Source organism: Hibiscus syriacus, unplaced genomic scaffold, assembly GCF_006381635.1.
Source record: "Hibiscus syriacus cultivar Baekdansim isolate YM2019G1 unplaced genomic scaffold, ASM638163v2 tig00110415_pilon, whole genome shotgun sequence".
NCBI classification, from domain to species: Eukaryota; Viridiplantae; Streptophyta; class Magnoliopsida; order Malvales; family Malvaceae; genus Hibiscus; species Hibiscus syriacus.
Window position 1 is genome coordinate 347,066 of NW_024062729.1, and position 20,286 is coordinate 367,351.

Consider the following 20,286-nt stretch of genomic DNA (forward strand, 5'->3'; position numbering starts at 1 on the left):
ACGGCAGCAAGTGATTTATGGATGTTGCTTATGTTGTTTTCATTGAACCAGGGCAGAACATTTGTTGCTGTTGTATGTTTTGAACAATCTTTGAAAAAGACTGATTATTAGAATATCGAAAGCATGTAAGAAACCATCTCATGAGAATACGTTTTAGTGTTGGTGGATTTGGTGTCTTGAGTATTTGTAGTTTTGTATAACCTGACATTAGAAAACGCTTTGGATAAACAGAATATGCCTCAAGACGGTCTAAGGTCAATTGTTTGCAGATCGTTTGTTATGTGTGATGATCCGAAGGGAGTCGTAGAGTCCGCGAAGAAGATGGAGCGCAAGAACAAAGGCCGAGTATCGATTAAGGTCGAAAGAGAGGAGACGGTGTCGAACGCTGCCGTGGAAGAACTTCGTTGCTCGTCTTCCTGTCAGCTGGTGGAGCCTTCTAGAGGGGCTCACAAGCTGAACCAGGTGATCAACTCGGGGTCGAGAGGAGGGATTTGGTGCGATCAGCATTCGGAAGATATAGCGAAAGATCTGTTGAAAGGAGCTCTCGAATTGCAGGATTCTTTACACGTGCTGGGGAAGTTGCAAGAAGCATCTCATTTGTCTTGGTTGAAGAAGAAAGAGAAGGAAATATCTGATAAGGAGAGAAACGATCAATTGATTCGGAGAGTGAATTCGAGTCCAATCGGTGAGCGGAATTCTCAGAAGGGAATCCAGAATTCGCACATTTCAACAGGTGCTTCTTCAATAGATTGCATTGACGAGCTTAGGGAGGTGATTAGAGATAGCTTAGCTAGGCAAAATCTATTACCAAAAACAAAGGCTAAAGAAAAGAGATGTTTTAGTTCAAGAGATCTGGATTTAGCTTCAGATATCCCGTCCACAAGCTTGAGTCGATCTTCTTCTTTTCAAACCGACAACTTTACTTCCATGGATTCGTCTGTCTGCTCGGCAATTGAAGAGAAGAAGGCAAGAGGCCCAAGTTTGATCGCAAAGCTTATGGGACTTGAAGAAATGCCTTCAAAATCATTGCAGACACATTCTCAGAATGTTATGGAGAAAAACAAGACTTTCAGTCAACAAAGACCTAACTTCGAAATTGATACGCCGAAAGTACGGAAGTCTCAATTTGTTTTACGAAAAAAAGATCAAGAGAAGACGCTGAAGGATGTCCTTGAGACCATGCATTTTAAAGGGCTTCTGAAAAACAACTCCATCAAAGAGATTAGGCCTGATTCCTATCAATCAAGTGACTTCTTTACCGGAAACAGGTTGATTAACAACAGTCCACCTATTGTACTCATAAAACCTCGACGTGATCCACATCTGCAACAGCAAGAGAAGTTTGAGCCAGTGTTTCAAGTGGAGAGAAGCTCAAACATCGAAACAATGCTCAAAAAGCCGAAAGTTAAAGAGGATTCTCCTTCCAAAATATTTGACCCCGATAATAGAGGTTTGAACTTCAGTAAAATGAGCAGAAGAGTGGAAGCAAAAGAAACTCCAGTGAAGAGACTTATCCAGCAGGAAGGTGGAAAAGACGGTCAAAATAACAAGACCAGACCAGTGAAAAAGGAAGTGAAGATTAAACAAAGCCTTCCTACTAAGGTGAAAAGTCCGGGTTCTCTAACTCAGCCATCTGTGAAGAAAATGGCAACTGCAAAGAACATCGACATGATACCGAACCCTATTATAAGCAGCAGGAAACCATTTGGCAAGGAGGTTGCAAAAGCAAAGAACTTATCAAGGTCTAGAGATCAAGCTGAGGTTGTCCCTCGAAAGCCCAGTAAGCCTGAGAATGCATCAAATGTTACGAAAAATAAAATTTCCCATCAACCAAGTCCAACTGCAAACTCCGACTCTGTTCGCAGACCACAAAATACAGTTCGTGGCCCCATTGATGTGAAAAAGAGTTCAACGAAAAAGGGAGTGAGCAAGCCTACCGTAGCTAAAATAGCTGTGAGTCCTTTTAAGTTTACTTTCTGCTGTTATAATTCTAATTTCATTTAATAGCATGTTGACATACGAGATTTAAAATGCATTTGCCTTGCACGTATTGAGCTATGAAAATAGAATCGAACGTTATTAAATGGGGTTTGTGCAGACTGAAAAATTAGAAGGCAAAGGAGTCGAGGTTCTTTTGGAAGCAAAGAAGATTAATATTGTATCAGAAAATGATACTGTTTTGGAAGAAAAGAGGATTGATCTTGCATCAAATGATGATACTGTTTTGGAAGAAAAGAGAATTGATTTTGCATCAAATGATGATACAGTTTTGGATGAAAAGAGGACCAATATTCCATCCGAAAATGATACAGTTTTGGATGAAGAGAGGATCGATGTTCCATCCGAAAATGATACAGTTTTGGATGAAAAGAGGATTGATCTTGCATCAAATGATGATACTGTTTCGGAAGGACATAGCACTGAAACGGCATATCAACTTCCTGCAGATGAGGAGACAGAACACACTGATATTCAGATTGGAGGTAACACCCTTTGTGACTGAAATTTTATCAAATCACAGTATTGATATTAGCAAGATGCCATTTGCTCACATTAGAGATGTAGATACATATAGAGACACCTCTGATGTTATTGCTTATACAATGTTACATGCTGGAATTTGCTGTTTCTCTTCAAATGCTGATACTTCCTCCTCTCAGTCAACCGCATAGATTCCAGGACACTGTGAATCCACAATGTCCGTCGTGTTGAGATTCTTGACTTTTATTTAACTCTGATTATCTTGCCTTGAGAGAAAAGCATGTAGCTTGAGAACAAACTTAATGATCAAAATGGGGATGTGACTTTCTTTTCTCTTGTCTTGTTTCTCTTACAGAACAATGCTGTGAGAGTTCTGTCTGTGAAGTCACTCCAGTTGCTATCAATGATCAGAACAGAACAAAATCTATCGGAGACGATGATGATCCCATCACTCCTATTGGTGTCGACAGTGAAAGCTTCATGACAGAGACCGGTCTAAAGGCATTGCTATTGAGCAGTCCAGCTTTTAATGACACGCGACTTTCCTTGGACTGTGCGAACGAAATTGTTCAACGAAAAAGCCATCCTGATTCTCAACTGATCCACCATCCCTGGTCAAGCCTGGTAGGAAATGCCAAAAGGCATCTCTCTCTATACCATTTGTTAAAGGAAACTCGCAAAGGTGTCGAAGCTCTGAGAAGCTATAGCAAACTTGCCGATGAAAACTACCCCACCGATAGCCTTTATGCAATGCTGGAAAGAGATATAAACCACAGTGAAGTTTTGAGTGGAATATGGGACTTGGGTTGGAAGAAAGGATTCTCAATGGATGACACAATACAAGTAGTGGAAGATATAGAAAAGCAACTATTTAGAGAAATAATTGCAGAGATTTGTGCATAAATTTTGCTTAACAACTTGTTAAAACGGTTCATCCGATCTGCGGATTCAATAGCTTCAACAAGATCAGTAATGCAGAACACCAAAGGAGGCAGAGTTGCGAGTGTTGGCCATTTTCTCCCATTCAAACTCATAGTTTCATTGCTGTATCTGAAAATATGTAAATAACCCAAGCTTTATTTTACTTTTAATATATGAATTCATATATAATATATCATATATTTTGGCCTAGAACTTATTCAAACCGAGTTAATATAAACTCGGTCATTCATTAGACCTCCGTGTGTCACGACGACAACCTTGACTGACTCGGTTCCTTTGAAAGCTACTCAAGACTCAATCATTCACCATTTCTGCGCTGGAGTTTGCCAATTGCCATTAACCTATAAGCAGCAGCCTTGCTGAAAATGACAACCAACCAGAAAAGCAACCGATTTCACAAATAAAAATACAGTTTACATTATTCTAACTCGGCCACAGTACTTCTTTCAAGAACATTGCAAACAAGAATAAAGAGACATCTGAACAGCTGAGTTCATCTATTTGAACATAACTCGGCAGCAGCAGACTCATCAAGCTTATTACCCTTAACATACACATCTTGCAGACCGATAAAGCTGGGTTTTTTTTTTGGCTCTGCCCTAAGAAGATGAACCCTTGAATATAAGGAAATTGAGAGTTCCCAAAGCAAAATACACAAAAGTCCCTTTCGTATGAGTGAAAAAACAACCAAAGTTTGAACCCACCACACATTGCCATCCACCTCCATATTTCTTGTCAAATTCCTGCATTTAAAAAAAACGAAATATTTCATATAAAAGCAAAAAGAAAAAAAGGGTATTGAAAAATGAAGACCTTTTTTATGTGAGAGGCAATGGAGATGCAATCAGAAACATCATATAGATCAAGAGCTTGAGAAGCAGAATCCGTGGCTTGGGTTTTCATCTTCTCCGGCATATCAGTTTCTTTTATCAAAGCCTTGCCTTCCAACATCTCTTCAGCTTCTTTTGCTTTTGTGATGAAATCTTTATTGTTGCATATAAAAGAGTGAAGATAAGCCAGAAGAGCTTGAGAAGAAGAACCAGAAGGTTGAGTTATATGGGAGAAAAAATGGAAGATGATGACCATTATTGCGTATGAATTATACAACTTTTAGAATGGTGACACGTACTCCAATCCCTTCTGTTAATTTGTCAGATTCTTCAACTTCTTAAAATTAGGGTTCCTGTGGATATATCTAATCTAAGATTCTAATCCGGAGTGACGCAGATATGGCAAGTGCTGTTGGATTCTAGCGTAGATGGGGAAATTTCCTTCCATCTTTATTTTCTCTCTCTTATTTGCGTCACTATTTGTTAAATGGCTAACTCAACTCACATATTTATTGGGTAAATTATGTGTTTAGTATCTTAACTATTAATTTTGATTTATTTTAGTACTTAAGCTTTTATTTTTTTTCAAAACTATACCTAAAATTTAGTTTTCGTTTCATTTTAGTATCCCACAATTAAAAACTTTAGTTTTTGTCTCATTTTAGTATCACGTTCAAAATTTAACGTTAAATTGTAAAAAATTGAAAATTTAGGTAATAAAACGGACTATAATTGATAGTTAGGTACTAAATGCGCTAGGTTTTAAATGGCGGGATACTGAAATGAAATGAAAAACTAAACGTCATGTATGGTTTGAAAAAATTGAAGGTTTAGGTACTAAAACGAGTCAATATTGATAGTTAGGTACTAAATGTATTAGGTTTTAAATGGCGATATACAAAAATGAAATGAAAACTAAACGTTAGGTATGATTTTGAAAAAAATTAAAAGTTTACGTACTAATATGGACTAAAACTGATAGTTTAGGTACTAAATATATAATTTATCTTTTATTTTTATAATTTTATTTTAAGTCAATTATTTTTTAAAATCATCCTTAATGTTACATTTTAATTTTATTTTGACCATCATCATTAAAAGTTTAACATTAATACTGAGATATCATCATAAAATAATATCATACTATTATTAAAAAAATAAAAAAATATCACATCAACATCTATATTTACCTTTTTAACAACAAATGATCGAAGTATAACCAAAATTTAACCTTAAATATAATTTTATGAAAAAAAATAATTAAGTGAGTAAAACATAAATTTAAGAATATATTTATAATTAAATACGTGATTTACTCTAAAAGGTTTTAGCAAAGTTTTGGGAAATTTTCTCATTTTTCAAAAAACAATTTTTTACATAAAATTATCTAAAAAGTTTAAACTACTTTAAATTAATGTCCACGCAATCAAAATAAGTAAAATTAAAAAATTTAATGATGAAATTAAAACTTTAAAATTGGAGGAACAAAATGAAAATATAAACAAAATTAAGTGACAAAAATAGTTTACCCTTAAATTTGTGGGTAAAATACACAAATAGTCCCCATATATAGTGTATTACTTTATTAAGTCTCTCGACTATTAAAATTTATAAAATGATCCTCCAACTATAGAATGTTGTTTTGCTAAGTCCCTTCGCTATTAAAAGTTAAATAGTCATCAAACTATTCATTATGTTCTAAACTCGTCTTTTTTCATTAAAAATTTGACGATTGTTTAAGCTGGATGTTAAGATGATGATTGAGATATGATAGTCGTTTCAAATTCTGATATCAGATTTTATTATCTTGATAAATTCGTCTCACCTCCTTTATCAATCTATCGAGTTCAATTTTTTCGATCCTTTTTAAAATCGACGAAATTAAACATAAAAATTTATATCTTTTTTATTTAAGGACTTTCTCGTATTTGAGGTTTTTGAGATGTTTGTTCAAAAATTTAAATGATGATATATATTATTTTGTTATTTGAACAACATACCTCAAAAGTAACCTCATCGACTGATCATCAAATGAGATTAAACTATTAAAATATCATACTTTAATATGCATTTTCGTCTATATTAAATGTTTTTTGTGAAATATTAAGATGAGATAAAAATGAATAAAATGTAAATATTTTGACAATCTTATTATGCATTATAATTGACGACATGTGATAATTAATTGCAAACATAATCGAAATTTTTAGTGTATAATTGGGTAAATTACACCGTTTCTCATCGAACTATACTCTCTTTCCTATTTTCCTCACCCAACTTTTAATTTTTCTATTTTGTTCATTCTCCTATTATCTCTCTAACGACTGGATGATGTACCATTTTTTTTTATTTTTAATATAAAATAATTAAAAATATTAAATAAAACCAGAAGATGGTGGGATGCCACCGCTAACCACCGTCGTCCGCTATAAATTGTGGTCGTTTGGTCCCAAACTTAATGGGTCGCTTCGACTTGCCATCGTGAGTCCGAATTCGACCTCCATTTTTTCGAAAGTTACTCTGAAGTTTGAGATTTAAAGTGAGGAACCCGAAATGTTTCAGGCAAGATTCGTAGGTTTTGGGACATTTTTCAGTGAAACAACCTCCAGGTTTGGATTCAGGGGGTTGAGATGAACCGACCCATGAAATTTGGGATCGAACGGTCATTGTAAACGACGATGGACGGTGGCCGGAATGAAAATGACATGGTGGCCAACGGGAGAAAATGAAGAAGAAAAGAAAAAAAGGGTAAATTACACAATTCCTCACTGAATTTTATTCTCTCTCATATTTTACTCACCGAACTTTCAATATAGGATTCGAAACGACATTGTTTTGGAATATATTTGAGTTTTTTAAAACGACATTGTTTTGATTCTTGTGCCATATCATCACGCCGTTAAATAGTTAATTGTAGAGTGAGCAAAATGATTCAATCTGTAAAGTTCAATGAGCAAAATGGAAAAATTAAAAGTTGGGTGAAGAAAATAAGAGAAAGAGTATAGTTTAATGAGGAATGATGTAATTTACCTATAAAATTTAAACATTTTACAGTTATATCATTAAACTGATACATAAATTAAAATTAACAAGAAAGAAAACGACTACATTAATATGACATTTAACATATAGCAGCTCCATAATATCAATTTAAAATTCAATAATAAATTCGATATAGAAACTAAAGTTGAGTGATAGAGGGAGTAATTTATCCTAACTAAAAAAACCAATTACAAGAACACTGTCAAAATTGAGGAAGCAAGCATAGATTTCAAAGAGCCCTTGCTCCTCCCTATATCCCTTGATTCATCTCAATTTCCAAAATTGAATTTATCTATCTATCTATCTATATATATTTATAATTATATATGTGTGTTTGTGATTTTGTTTCTTGTTCGTGATTGATCATCAGTGAGTTGGAAGGAAACGGTCGATGCGAGTTAGGGTTTTTGGGATTACTTGTAGGGGGAGATTAGTAGCAGCTGTGAATTTTTGGTGATGGGCGATGACAAATCGATGCTCGTGATGGCGAGTAGAGATAGAGAGAGTAGAGATCGAGAGCTTCTAATCCCGGTCGCCGACTCTACCTACGATGATTCCTCCAAACCTTCTCCTTCATCTTCTTCGCATCACGCCGGCCGTGAGGTCTCTCTTTTTCAGGAAAATAGATTTTGAAATAGATTTTTTTGGTTGTTAATTGAAGTTACATTTTTTATTGGATTCGATTTGACTTGGTCTACTGCAGCTCTTTTTTTTTTTGGATAATGGAAAGTTTGCAATCAATTAACGTAAACTGTTACTTTCATAATGGAGCTTGTGCGATTTCGATTGAATGTTTAGTTGTTAATGGAGAGAAAATTGGATGTTTTAAATTGATTTTTAGAATACTTATATGGGATTGAACTGTTTTATTGTGTTCGTAGGATTACAATATAATTTATTGGAGCTGTTGAAAAATTTGTAGTTCTTTCTTTTCTATTTTTTAAATCAGAATATAAGACCGATGGTTGCTTGGGTCTTGTCCAAGATTTGTGATAATGGTTCCTTTTTCTCTTAGAGGCTAATGTAAGTTTTTGCATGTATGTGAGTTTTATATTTTAGCTTAAAATGCTGTATAACTCATGTTAAAGCCCGCTCCAAAGTGTATATGATTATTGATATCTTTGTAGTCTATTTCTGTTGTAAATGCCCTCAGATGAGTTTAGGGTGTTGAGATCAAATAAAGGTTTGAATTTGGAGTCACCCTTCCGGTTATGAGACTTGTTAATTTTTTTCTGGTCTATGGCGTAGTAAGAATATTGTTATGCTTGTTATTTGAAATATTTGAACACAGATATTTTTTTACCCATGCTTGTTTATGTACTCATGTAATGACAACTGTACATTATTATTATTTATTTATTTTGAAAATTTTGCCTGACAAGCTTTGTTTTATCTAGACCTTTTACAAAGTTTTACGGAGCTGGGCTTCAAAGAAGTTCATGACGGGATGGTAAGCAGCATCCTTTGATCTCTTTGCTTTTGATTTATCATGAATTTCCTTTGCTACTTATCTATCATCTTAGAGAAATGGTAGTTCTGGCCATCGTGAATCTGTGGTAAACTTTTAGTTGATGACTCGGAAACTTCTTAGATTTGGCTTCTAATAGTAAATACATGTTAATGGAATTTATATCTTATGGAAATTCTATTACCATTCACTATGCTGTTATGGACATAGCTGATTCATTGTTGTTTTGCAGTGTCATTCTGTTTCCTATAGCAATCACTTTCTACATAACATGGTGGTTTATTCACTTTGTGGATGGCTTTTTCTCTCCAATTTATGCTCAACTTGGCATCGATATATTTGGTGAGCATCTAACTTAGCTAGCAGCTTAAAAAATTTTCTTTTCATCTCCCCTCTAGATCTGTGAACTTGTTTAGTGGTTTATTAAATCTTTACTCTTTCCTTCCATTGGATCTTGGAGTTTGTAAATTTATGATATCTTTCCTTAAGGCCGCTGAATGATAGCGGATTGTTGTGCGTTGCAATTTTTTGTAGGTATTTTTGACAATTATGATAAATTGGTAATTGTGAGAGCTTGGATGATGCTTATTATCATATACTGTCTTTTCAAAAATGTCCTTGTTCTTACAGCCTAGATGATACTTATTAGCATTATTCATAGAAATTGGCAAGAATGAGACTTTGATAGCTTGGAAATAAATAGACACACATAGATATATGTATATATTCTGGACATTTTTGCCTAGGGTAGAAAGTTTATTAAATTGTAGTTTTACATATCCTTAACATGGTATATTATTTCTATATATGCTACAAGAATGCTAAATGACTTTCAAGTAGTGGCATTTTGCAAATAGTATACCCTTATTACATGTACTAATGTCAATATATTTGTCATTTTTTGTTTGGAATGTCACTTTTTAGGATATGTACTATCTGGCTAACTTAAAAGGCCTCTTGATGGTTTCTCCTTGTGCTTTGTCGACAGGTCTTGGATTTGTAACTTCTATAACATTCATCTTCTTGGTTGGGGTATTCATGTCATCATGGTTGGGAGCATCTGTTCTAGGCCTTGGTGAGTGGTTTATCAAACGGATGCCATTTGTTCGTCATATCTACAATGCCTCCAAGCAGATTAGTTCTGCTATATCACCAGGTATGCATTCTGCTGGTTTTCTTTGACATAACATAAATTAGTTTAGTTGGTCATGTTAATAAATTTATTTCAGATAGTGACATTCTATATTTTACATCTCCTTCATGTTTTATATCTTTATTCTGTTTCAGATCAGAACACCCAGGCGTTCAAGGAAGTAGCCATCATAAGGCATCCACGTATTGGTGAATATGCATTTGGGTTCATTACTTCGTCTGTTACTCTACAGGTGGGCAAATAAAGTTTTTGTTCCTAAACTATAATTTCTGCATGGTGTGATTGGCATTCACGTTGTCTTTCCTAGAACCCTCGAGACTGCTTGTTGTGGAGTGGTTTGGTTCTTATTTCCCTGGCATTCTCGTTGGAAATAACTTTCCACTGTACAAAAATCATTTTCTTCAAATATAGCTAGTGGTATACTCCTCTCCTTTTTCGCAAATGTCGGCTGGATTTGCTGTGGCAGTATTTTGGGCATTCATTACATAATCTTTTTCTTTTTGGTTTCGGAGAAGTCTTTTTTTTTACGTTTATGTCCTATAAACAATTAAAAATTTGGTTCCTTGACTACCGTTTTAAAATTTAGCAGTGAAAGCATGAGATATAATAAGACACATCAGGCAATTTCAATATCAAGAATGTTGTTCTTATTATTTTTAATTTTTAAAATGCAGACCTACTCCGGTGAAGAAGAGCTATGCTGTGTCTATGTTCCCACGAATCATCTTTACATCGGTGATATATTCCTCATCAATACCAATGATGTTATCAGACCAAATCTATCAGTCCGTGAAGGAATTGGTGAGGGATTCCCTTTCATTTGCCCTCCTAATTTACTAATTCAAGGGAGGGTGGCCTTGCATCTGGTTGATTCACATAAGCTTACAAACCCCTACGCAACAACTATTTTATTGATATGAATTTACTTTTATGTTACTTTAACATTGAACCGTTTTTCAACCCGTTGGTCCGGTTTTTGAAACACTGGTGGGATTACATTCTACTTGACCCTTCACGAGGATGGTTTCTCTATTGTGAAGTGGCTGTACCATAACATACCATGCTTATTCCATCTCTCTCGTTCATTCTTTTCATTGCAGAAATTGTGGTGTCCGGGGGGATGTCGATGCCCCAGATACTGTTAACACTGGATACACGTTTGCCTCTGGAAAGAAGTAGATCCCACTGAAGCTGATCGTTGCTTGTTCACATAGAATGTAACAGAACAATATTTTCTTTCAAATACAATTTCAGGCAGGTAGGCAGTTTTCTGTTGTTGTAAGTGTTGCTTTGTGTTTCTTTCAACCATTAGAATGGAAAATGTTTATTGTAACTGAATATATATTATATACTAGTAAATGTACGTTGCAGAAACTCAATTTTCAAATACAATTCCCTTCCCTTTATTTTGTTTGATTTCCTTTCAATTCCATGTTTATTTTTTAACGAATCGTTTGGAGAATTAATCAATCTAAGCATTCCCGTTTCAAAATGGTGCATGCCAATATGGTTGACTATTGATTGTCCTGGAGAAGCATGAACTATATCATAGTTTAAGGGTGTGTCTTGTTACATAGAATATTAGCTTTGATTCATTATGATGTTCGTTGTTCAAAGTTCCACCTGTATATGTAGAGAAATATGAACTAGATTATGTTTCATGCTTGTTGCTGTTATATCTGTACTACAAAAGAAGTCGTAACCAGGGATATGAAAATAGTTTGTCGATGATTATATCAATGGTGGCAGTCGGGGTAGATTGATGTTAGCAATTTGCAGTCGTAGTTGCCCTATAAAAATATATGGGGTATATTGAGTTATAGAAACAGAACTAAAATTGTGTTACTTTCACAGACAAATTAACAGTAGCCTTTCTCGTCTGGCTTACCTGATACAAACAATGTGTATATAAACACTGTAGGGAGAGTCACATTGAGTTTCCTACACAAAACGACAGTATACTCCAATGACCCAATAAATATGAAAGTATACGTTGAAGAACAGCTTCTTCATTATCTACAGTTTTTTTTTTTTCGAATCATAAGCTTTCAAGAAATCCAAACTCACCTGTGCCGGAAAATTCAAGTAGCACCGTGTACTATATCCGGACAACCACCAACAAATTCTCTTCAGTTTATGAACACCAATTTACAAGCTGCCCTTGCATCCTATAATCCCTGGTAGTTGTAAACTGTTTCTGGCATATAATCCCCGGTTGCACCCGATAAACACTTGATTGAGCGAGGAATGCCGATGACGATTCATATTTCTTCAACACCATTTGGCTTCTTGTTTTTGCACCGGATGATCCATTTTGCTCGGTCATGGCTACTCTGGGTATCTGCAAATCATTAGAATAAGTAGCACTGAGGTTTTGTTTTTTATACATCTTCTCCAAACCCTCGGCTGGTATCTCATCTTTATTATTCGATGCAACTCCTCAATCCACACCTTTTAGAACTCTTCTTGCTTCGGTTAGCAAACCGATTGCACGGCAGGCATCTGCAACAAGCTGTATGGTGCTCCTCTCGACAGAAATACCCTTCTCTTCCATAACCTGCAGGAGTTCTTCTGCTTTCCAAGGCTGTTTTGCTTCCCTGTATCCCCATATCAAAGTCTCATAAGTAGTCAAATTGGGAGAAACACCGGTTTCGCACATTTTCTCATAAACTCTGGATGCATGCTCCATTTTCCCGGCAGTGCACCAGCCACTGATGATGGTGGTGAAGATTACTACATTTGGATGTACACCGAACTTGCTCATGGACTTCAGAAGTGACTCGGCCTCCCCTGGCTCCCCGGCACGAATATAACCTTTCCCCAAGATGCTAAAGGCGTGGACGTTGGGTTCTATACCGGCCTTCACCATATCATCGAAGATCTCCTCACATTTGTCCATCAACCCTGCTGAGCTCCATGCATTCATAATCGTACTAAATGTTATAACGTCTGGTTTGACCCCGAATTCTTCCATCAGTGTCAATGCCTGGCAAAGTATGCTTTTCGTAAGCGAATCGTTAACACAAAATATGATAGAAGTAATATTTTCTAATCATAGTGCATGATTCCAGGAGCATTTTATAATTTACTAGATGATGGAGAATAATTTTCGGAAAAAATAAACAAAAGAATTAAGGCTGCAGCTCACTTCACCAACTCCGTCGGTATCTGTAGCATCAAGAAAACCTTTTATCAGAGAGTTGAACACAACAAGATTTGGTTTCACTCCTAGCTCCTTCATCCGGTACACGAACCTCAAAGCTTCCGTCATATTACCTTCTTTACAATATCCGGTCACAATGATAGCACAAGTACGCACATTGGGAGTCACTTTATTGTTTTGCATCTCGAATATCATCTGTTCTGCCCTATAAGTCTCCCCGGTCTGAGCATAGGCTCTTGCTATTGTATTGTAAGTGACAGCATCGGGTTGCATACCGGACGCCACCATTCTATACACCACATTCCATGCTTCTTTTATGTTCAGCTTGTTGCACCGTGCCCTAATCAGAATATTATATGTTCTATCATTCGGTTTCGTAGGCTTGCATCCGCTCTTCTTCATTTTCTGAAAGATTTTCATAGCTTCTTTCACATTCCCAGACTCCGAAAAGGCATTGATAATAGCATTGAAGAGAATCGAATCAGGCTTCAAATCATTCTCTTCCACTTTGGAGATAAGCGGAATAATGGACTTGTAACGTTTCTGGCGGGTTAAAGCCGACACAAGAGCTGTGTAGGTCACAAGAGTTGGTTTGTGTCCTTCCACTAAGCTGTTGAAAATAAACTGAGCTTCTTGAGGCTTCCCCTTCTCGATCAGAACATTCATTAGTTTCGTCCTTGCACGAACAATCCGACAACCGCTGCTTCCCAAGCAAACAACGCATTTCGATTCAACTTCGGAATCCACAGAATCTGCACTTGAATGTGACCGTTCATTCTCATGTACATGTGATACCTGCTACATCGAAGGCGAAAATTATTTGATCATTACCATGCAAACAACAAGCATGTGCTCATATAGGTAAGTGTGCATACAAGGGAAAAGAACTGAACCAATTAGAAAAACAGAAAAGCAGTCGAAAAGATAATACCGCGACTGCCGAAGCTTTAACCGGCTTCTTGCTCATGATTGTTCCCTCCTGATGCTTAACCATGGGAATGGACCTCCTCTTAGCCACACTATCCAAAGCTTCTTCTACGCTCTTCACCATCTGATAAACCAGCACCTGCCTTTTGGTCAGATTGGAGATAAAATCATTGCCAGGCCATATGTCGGGGCGGGGAACTTTTTTTCGGACTGGATTTCCTCTGCTCAACACCTGAATAACCTATCCTAAACAGAACCAGATAGGAATGCAGCAAAATCAAAACATCATGCATCATAAAAAATAGGTGAAGCAACAATGATGTTTCAACAAGTAGCATAGAATTAGATCCACAGGAGAAGATTCTTTCATCCACACAACTCAGTCCATAGAAGTCAATTGCAAATATATCCAAGGAGCGGAAAATCCCCGGATGTCGCAAATAGCATCGGACATAAATCGGTTATGTTTCCGACTTAAAGCAGTTTTCTTTAGATGCACACCTTTAAACTAAGGTTTTGGCAATAGTTTATGTTTCATCTTACACAACAAGGCAAGTCATATATCATCACACACATACAAGCTATGTTAATCATACTCGGATGTAAGTGCCAAAATCTACACTAATTCGTGGTTTAGCCAAGAAATGGCAGCATCTATCAGTCCATTAACAATCATATACAGAAAAAGGAACAAATTCTAGAGGAACAGATTAAAATGCAATTTACCATACATCAACACAAGCAAGCAAAGTAAGACCAAACCCTGAAACTATAACTAAAAGCCTGCAAATGTTTACACACGCCAAGAACCTAAATGGAAACAAACAAACAAAAAACATTTTTGAAGAAGAGCTGACGGTACCTCTAGAGAAATGGGTTTTGATAATGCATGGCCAAGATTTGAGAGAGATGAAAGGAGCAAATAGAGAGTTGAAATAGGGAAAGAGGTGTGTTGGAGTGTAATGGGGAATGGGTGAATGGTGATTGTGTTTTACATATCCAACTGAGATTCTTATCCACAAAATATTATCAGAAACAGATTCTCTGCATGGGTTTTTCTTCTTCTTCTTCTTCTTTTTTGTTGCCACTTATGACTTTGTACATTATTTGTGGAATCACATGCTGCCACGATAGCTTTTGCCCCAGTGGCTAACAATTTTAGAGCACAGAAAATTTGTAAACTATTTTTATATTGATTTTTAGTTTCCCTTTGTCCTTAGCTTATTGAATTTGAACTTTAACTTTAACTTTAACTAGCGTTTTCATTTTTTTACTCCTGGTCAAACAGTCCCACATAAATCATAGATTGATGAGTAGGGCTACTTAATAAGTTGAACAAGTTGTCAGTCATTTAAATTCGATTCGGCCAAAATTTAATAGATGTTTAATTCGGATTAATTTGACTTGAGATCTTAACGAGTTGAATTGAATAAAGTTTAACTTAAATTGATAAGTTTTTTTTAATAATTTTTAGTAGTTATTTTTAAAAATTATTTCATTCAAAAACTACTAATTTGCTGATAGATAATAAAAACATGACAAATGATTAATGTATTAATTTATAATATTAATAGATTTTACCTATAGTTAAAAAAAATAAGATAAAAATTTCAGTGATCTTAACGAGCAACGAGCTGAGCAATGGACTTAACGAGTACGAGTTGAGCAATAAGTTTTTTTTAACGAGCATGAGTCGAGCAAAATTTTAACGATCTTAACGAGAAACGAATCGAGTTGAACAATAAATTATTTTAACGAACACTAATCAAACACCACCAAACTCGTGATCGACTTGTTCGATAAACACCTGTATCTATATAAGTATAGGAGGGATTGTAGCTTGATTTTGTTAATAATAGTCGGATTTGTTGTATTTTGAATACAAAAAAAAAGTAATCTTTTATCATTTTAATAGAACTCCAAGTAAGCCAAAAACACCCGCAAAACTCAAAGGAGTTGGGCAATTAGGTATAGTCTGACCTCCAGTTGGAAATGGGTTCCAAATTTTCTCTGTTCTAGTCTCCAACCCCCCCCCCCCCCCCAACACACACACACAAAATGTTGAGATATGGAAATGGTACCAGTACTTTTGTGCCTAACTTTTACCTATCTGAGCTATTGGGTATGTGCATGTTTAGGTTTTATGTTGATTTCTTGTGGGTTATTGCAACATTCTATAATGATTTTTGTTTGGATTATATTCGCATTTTGTCCATTAGCTCCAGGATTGCCTGCTTGATGTTCATAGTTTATCTTTGATTGAGTGCTGTTGATTGATACTTGATAATGTTGATTTTCAAATGGTGACGTAAATTCAATCTTATAATAGCAATGTCTTGGCTTGGCTTGCTCCCTTTCCGTAATGGAAACTAAATTAATATTTGTGCCTTGGATATTGCCATTGGTTCCAAAGTTTTGTCATTTGTGGTGATTATAGTCCGAAACCGCATTAAAGGTGTGCCGTTTAAGTCCTAAGACATCCTAGTGTGCTACAAGGATTCACTTGAGATAGAGCTGTTAAGAAAAGTATGCCTGCTGTGTTCTTCCCTCCTTTTGTCACGGTCTCAACCTTTTTCGTGTTCGTGCTGATCTACTTGTGATTAAGCCAAAATTGTGTCTTAGTTAGCAACGATTCCAACCCAGGGTTTATGGTCACAGTGGATTTAATGATGTTATGGTGTGCATTTCTTAGCATTTGATGTAAATTTGAGTTTTTTCCATGTTTATTCTGTCATTCGCGAAATTCAATCATAAATCTTAGGCGATATGAATTCTTCAAAGCTTGTGCGGTTCTGATCACGTAGCTTTTCACCACTAAATGATTGTTTTATAAGAGTTGGTTGATCTTTGTGTTTCATGCATCTGACACATTCACACCAGTTTACACTTACCTCGAGTTTCATAGCAAGCATAAAATACGTGCTTATGAATTTTACTTAATTGTAGAAATAAATTTCAATTTTGTACCAAGATAATCGTGGTTAAGCAGTTGATATTAAGGTGTTGTTTTTTGGTTGGTATCATGCATTCGGGTTAACTAATTTTGGATTATTCATAATTCGATGACACATTTCCCTTTCAGCAGTCTCTACTTACCTTTCTCTTTTAAGGCAATAGAAGTATTTATTGCATGTTTTGTTCTTTAGGATTGTTTTCTTACACTTTAAACAACCAATTTCTTCTGTTTGATGATTCTTGTATAATGATATCAACAAATAAACATTATTCCTAATTGACGAGTAACTAGCTGTAATGACGCGTTTCATATGTTTTTACATATATACTGTACTCGTTGTCCAAAGATTTGTTGGCAAGAACGGAAGAACCGTGTTTGCGTTTTCTGAAGTAATAGTTTCTATCATCCGCTTGTGTGTGTGCCGAAGTAATAGTAAGACAATGATTGGTGTTTCAATTGGCAGGATGAAGATCAAGAATTTAAGGTCAACTGGAAAAGGGTAGCTGTCACAAGTACATTTGGATTTGGATTTGTCGGACCACTTGGACACTTCTGGTTTGTTTTTCTTCTTCTTCTTCCCTTCTTTAATGTGATTTAATTAGCCTGATTATATCTGCAAAAATTAAAGGAAAAGAGAACTCTGAAGGTGTTCTTGGGGAGCATTTGATGGCTAGTACTTTGTAAGATATCAAAGTTTTTGTATGTGATGATTGTCAGTTAGCATTCTACATGCCTCCAACAAAATCAAGGATTTTGTCAAGTTCAAATGGCCAAGTCCGGAACAGTAAAATTGTACTTCGGGGGATTGAAACGTGTTTCCCTGATTCATTCGATAAAATATTACAGAATTCTTACCGATCGTATAGAACTAATACGTATAAACGGAACTTAGAACTGGGTTTTATCTTGTAAGATTGGCAATAGGAGTATATCTTGAACCGGTTATGCTGGCAGCTGCTTACAGCCATAATCCTTTCTCCGTGTAGGTATGAAGGCTTGGACAAATTTATAAAGATGAGGCTTCAACTCCGCCCAAAGTCGGCAAAGTTCGTCGCTGCCAAAGTTGCAATGGATGGCCTTATCTTTGGCCCCTTTGACTTGTTCGTGTTTTTCACTTATATGGGGTTTTGCACCGGCAAAAACGCCGCTCAAGTGAAGGAAGACGTGAAGAGAGATTTCCTCCCGGCCTTGATTTTGGAAGGCGGCGTATGGCCAATCGTTCGGGTTGCAAATTTCCGATATGTTCCAGTGAGATACCAACTCCTTTATGTCAATATCTTCTGCCTGTTAGACAGCGCCTTTTTGTCATGGATCGAGCAACAAAAGGATGCTCCCTGGAAGCAGAAGTTTACTTCTTTTACCTCGATGAAAGAACGGGGAGGCTAAGGCAGACTGCGAATTCTTTTTATACCGACCGGAGTCTCAAGTGTACAACAGGATATTCATGTACCGTTGAATGAATTAATGAAGAACCCCCGAAATCTGGACCAGGGTTTTAGATATTCGGATTTGGATAGTGTTCGAAATAGTTTAAGCTTTTTTGCCGAGCAATCTTCAATCGAATGGGTTGAACTCTCGGAACCCTATCTGAAAAATCGAGTATGCAGTTCTTGAATCCATATGAATTGTTTACAGTTCATATCACATTATCTATCAGCTAAACTAACCAAGAAAGAGAATCTACCACCACGAAATTTAAGGAAAAGCAGCAGTCAAAACCACCTTGTCCTGAGTAGCGGGTAAACTACGCCTGTGACTAATGCTTGGGTAAGTATTCATTTTCACCATTTATGTTTGAAAAGTCACAAATCAGTCACTAATGTTATCGTTTGTTATAAAATGGTTATTCGACGTTAACAGTCGTTAACAATTGTTACTGCAATAACGGATTGCTGACTTGACACGTTAAACCAATTGACTCAACATGTTTAACCGGCCGTTTGACTCTTTGACCCTTCTTCTTCTACTATGTTCTCCATCTCTCCACCCCAATATCCGTGCTTGAAAGCAGCAACTCTTACTCAGGTACAAATCCCACACCTATTAACCCTAAACTAGGTTTCCAAATAAAGCAAGGTCGAAGCAAAAGCAAGTGCAGACGAGCGTCTACCTTTAACCTGCAGTTCATGTTTCATGCTAAAAAAAGCTTAGCATCCCTATTTTCTTATCTCGTCCTCGTGGTTCCATTAAACCATTGGTTTCTAATAAAAAACCTTGGACTCTTGATCTCAACCACCCTTTATTAAACTAATATATAACTTCAAATCTTTCCTGCAATCTTTTCAATCCTAATTCACTGTCATAAACATAGTAAGCATGAGACTACATGTTCTACAAAAAATTTATCTTGGACAGATTAAACTGATAACAACAATGAGTTTTCGATGTAAAACAGTTGCATGAGGAATAACCAGATGAAAGAAAGCTTGTTTTCTTATCAAAGATTAAGGCAAAACACTAAACTTGTATTAAGAAATGCCATGAGAATAAATTAAATGAAAGAAGGATATATAAGAGATTTTTTATTTACCGATCAAATAATAAGAGAGACTAAAACGTTAAAAGTAAGAAAAATGAAAACTCTCTGGACGCTCGTTTGCTGGCTTAATGGGTTTCCTGAGTTTCTTCTTCGCTGTTGATTCTTCCTTCGTTTTGGTTGTTTCTCGTTTTCTCGTCTTGTTCTTTTTTCCTTTTCATGGGTTCGGAGCCGCTGGGTTTAGATTGGAGGAAGCTTTTTGTGGGTTCTAAGGAACAGTCGCTTGAATATTTTTCTCCTGTTCTGCAGGACGGTGTTGCTACTGTTAAACCCCCTTCTGAGGTGATTGAGGAGGGTATTGCTGACTGGAATCATGCGTTAGTGGGGCAATTTTTAGATTTGGCCCCAAATTTTTCCTCATTGCAACGAACAATTGCGGCGATTTGGGGGAATTCATCACAGGTTACGGTTAGTTTGGCTGGCCCTAATCTTTATGTTTTCTCGTTCTTGAATTATGATCTAAGGGACTGGGTGATTGATAACGGTCCCTGGCATATTCAAAATAAGCCCCTAGTTTTAAGGAAATGGGAGCCAGGGCTTCAGAATCTTAGTTTTGATCTGTCTTGTATGCTGGTTTGGGTTCAACTTCATAATGTCCCTTTGGAGCTTTACACTCAAAAGGGTCTTAGCTACATAGCTAGCGCAATTAGTAACCCTCTTTATATGGATTCTATAACTGATGCTAGGTCGAGGCTTGAATATGCCAAAGTGTGTGTTGAGCTTGAAGCTGGGGGTGTTATCCCTGAGTTGATTCATGTGTTTTTAAATGGATCTTCTGTGAGAATCAG

General features: G+C 36.2%; 5 protein-coding genes across 5 annotated transcripts; 3 read left to right on the plus strand and 2 right to left on the minus strand.

The window, feature by feature from the left end:
• Positions 1 to 3,459, plus strand: LOC120124268. The gene is made up of 4 exons (XM_039142970.1): positions 1 to 125; positions 232 to 1,953; positions 2,099 to 2,483; positions 2,837 to 3,459. The coding sequence occupies exons 2-4, from the start codon at positions 235 to 237 to the stop codon at positions 3,382 to 3,384; spliced, it is 2,652 nt and encodes an 883-aa protein (XP_038998901.1). The 5' UTR covers positions 1 to 125; positions 232 to 234; the 3' UTR covers positions 3,385 to 3,459.
• On the minus strand, positions 3,396 to 4,641 carry LOC120124270 (dynein light chain LC6, flagellar outer arm-like). Its single transcript, XM_039142972.1, has 2 exons — positions 4,237 to 4,641; positions 3,396 to 4,166 (listed from the first exon to the last, which is right to left on the minus strand). The coding sequence occupies exons 1-2, from the start codon at positions 4,507 to 4,509 to the stop codon at positions 4,023 to 4,025; spliced, it is 417 nt and encodes a 138-aa protein (XP_038998903.1). The 5' UTR covers positions 4,510 to 4,641; the 3' UTR covers positions 3,396 to 4,022.
• A 2,905-nt stretch (positions 4,642 to 7,546) lies between these two features.
• Positions 7,547 to 11,337, plus strand: LOC120124269 (protein CONTINUOUS VASCULAR RING 1-like). Its single transcript, XM_039142971.1, has 7 exons — positions 7,547 to 7,898; positions 8,693 to 8,745; positions 8,996 to 9,105; positions 9,752 to 9,919; positions 10,051 to 10,148; positions 10,591 to 10,717; positions 11,017 to 11,337. Exons 1-7 carry the CDS (start codon positions 7,752 to 7,754, stop codon positions 11,103 to 11,105), a joined length of 792 nt encoding a protein of 263 aa, XP_038998902.1. The 5' UTR covers positions 7,547 to 7,751; the 3' UTR covers positions 11,106 to 11,337.
• Positions 11,338 to 12,236: 899 nt separating this feature from the next.
• Positions 12,237 to 16,252, minus strand: LOC120124220 (pentatricopeptide repeat-containing protein At5g21222-like). Its single transcript, XM_039142932.1, has 4 exons — positions 16,238 to 16,252; positions 14,011 to 14,247; positions 13,065 to 13,877; positions 12,237 to 12,902 (listed from the first exon to the last, which is right to left on the minus strand). Exons 1-4 carry the CDS (start codon positions 16,250 to 16,252, stop codon positions 12,357 to 12,359), a joined length of 1,611 nt encoding a protein of 536 aa, XP_038998863.1. The 3' UTR covers positions 12,237 to 12,356.
• Positions 16,253 to 16,337: 85 nt separating this feature from the next.
• On the plus strand, positions 16,338 to 18,463 carry LOC120124221 (PXMP2/4 family protein 2-like). The gene is made up of 3 exons (XM_039142933.1): positions 16,338 to 16,365; positions 17,400 to 17,517; positions 17,949 to 18,463. Exons 1-3 carry the CDS (start codon positions 16,338 to 16,340, stop codon positions 18,346 to 18,348), a joined length of 546 nt encoding a protein of 181 aa, XP_038998864.1. The 3' UTR covers positions 18,349 to 18,463.
• Positions 18,464 to 20,286: the final 1,823 nt, after the last annotated feature.

Coding starts and splice junctions, on each gene's coding strand:
- LOC120124220 (XM_039142932.1), bottom strand. Junction 13,878..14,010: donor TTAAAGCTTCGGCAGTCGCG/GTATTATCTTTT, acceptor CCTTCGATGTAG/CAGGTATCACATGTACATGA. Junction 12,903..13,064: donor ATACCGACGGAGTTGGTGAA/GTGAGCTGCAGC, acceptor ATACTTTGCCAG/GCATTGACACTGATGGAAGA.
- LOC120124268 (XM_039142970.1), top strand. CDS start 235: ATGCCTCAAGACGGTCTAAGGTCAATTGTTTGCAGATCGTTTGTTATG. Junction 1,954..2,098: donor CTACCGTAGCTAAAATAGCT/GTGAGTCCTTTT, acceptor GGGTTTGTGCAG/ACTGAAAAATTAGAAGGCAA. Junction 2,484..2,836: donor CACTGATATTCAGATTGGAG/GTAACACCCTTT, acceptor TTTCTCTTACAG/AACAATGCTGTGAGAGTTCT.
- LOC120124221 (XM_039142933.1), top strand. CDS start 16,338: ATGTCTTGGCTTGGCTTGCTCCCTTTCC. Junction 16,366..17,399: donor GCTTGGCTTGCTCCCTTTCC/GTAATGGAAACT, acceptor AGTAATAGTAAG/ACAATGATTGGTGTTTCAAT. Junction 17,518..17,948: donor GGACCACTTGGACACTTCTG/GTTTGTTTTTCT, acceptor TTCTCCGTGTAG/GTATGAAGGCTTGGACAAAT.
- LOC120124269 (XM_039142971.1), top strand. CDS start 7,752: ATGGGCGATGACAAATCGATGCTCGTGATGGCGAGTAGAGATAGAGAG. Junction 10,149..10,590: donor CTTCGTCTGTTACTCTACAG/GTGGGCAAATAA, acceptor TTTAAAATGCAG/ACCTACTCCGGTGAAGAAGA. Junction 10,718..11,016: donor ATCAGTCCGTGAAGGAATTG/GTGAGGGATTCC, acceptor TTTTCATTGCAG/AAATTGTGGTGTCCGGGGGG.
- LOC120124270 (XM_039142972.1), bottom strand. CDS start 4,509: ATGGTCATCATCTTCCATTTTTTCTCCCATATAACTCAACCTTCTGGT. Junction 4,167..4,236: donor TTGCCTCTCACATAAAAAAG/GTCTTCATTTTT, acceptor TTTTAAATGCAG/GAATTTGACAAGAAATATGG.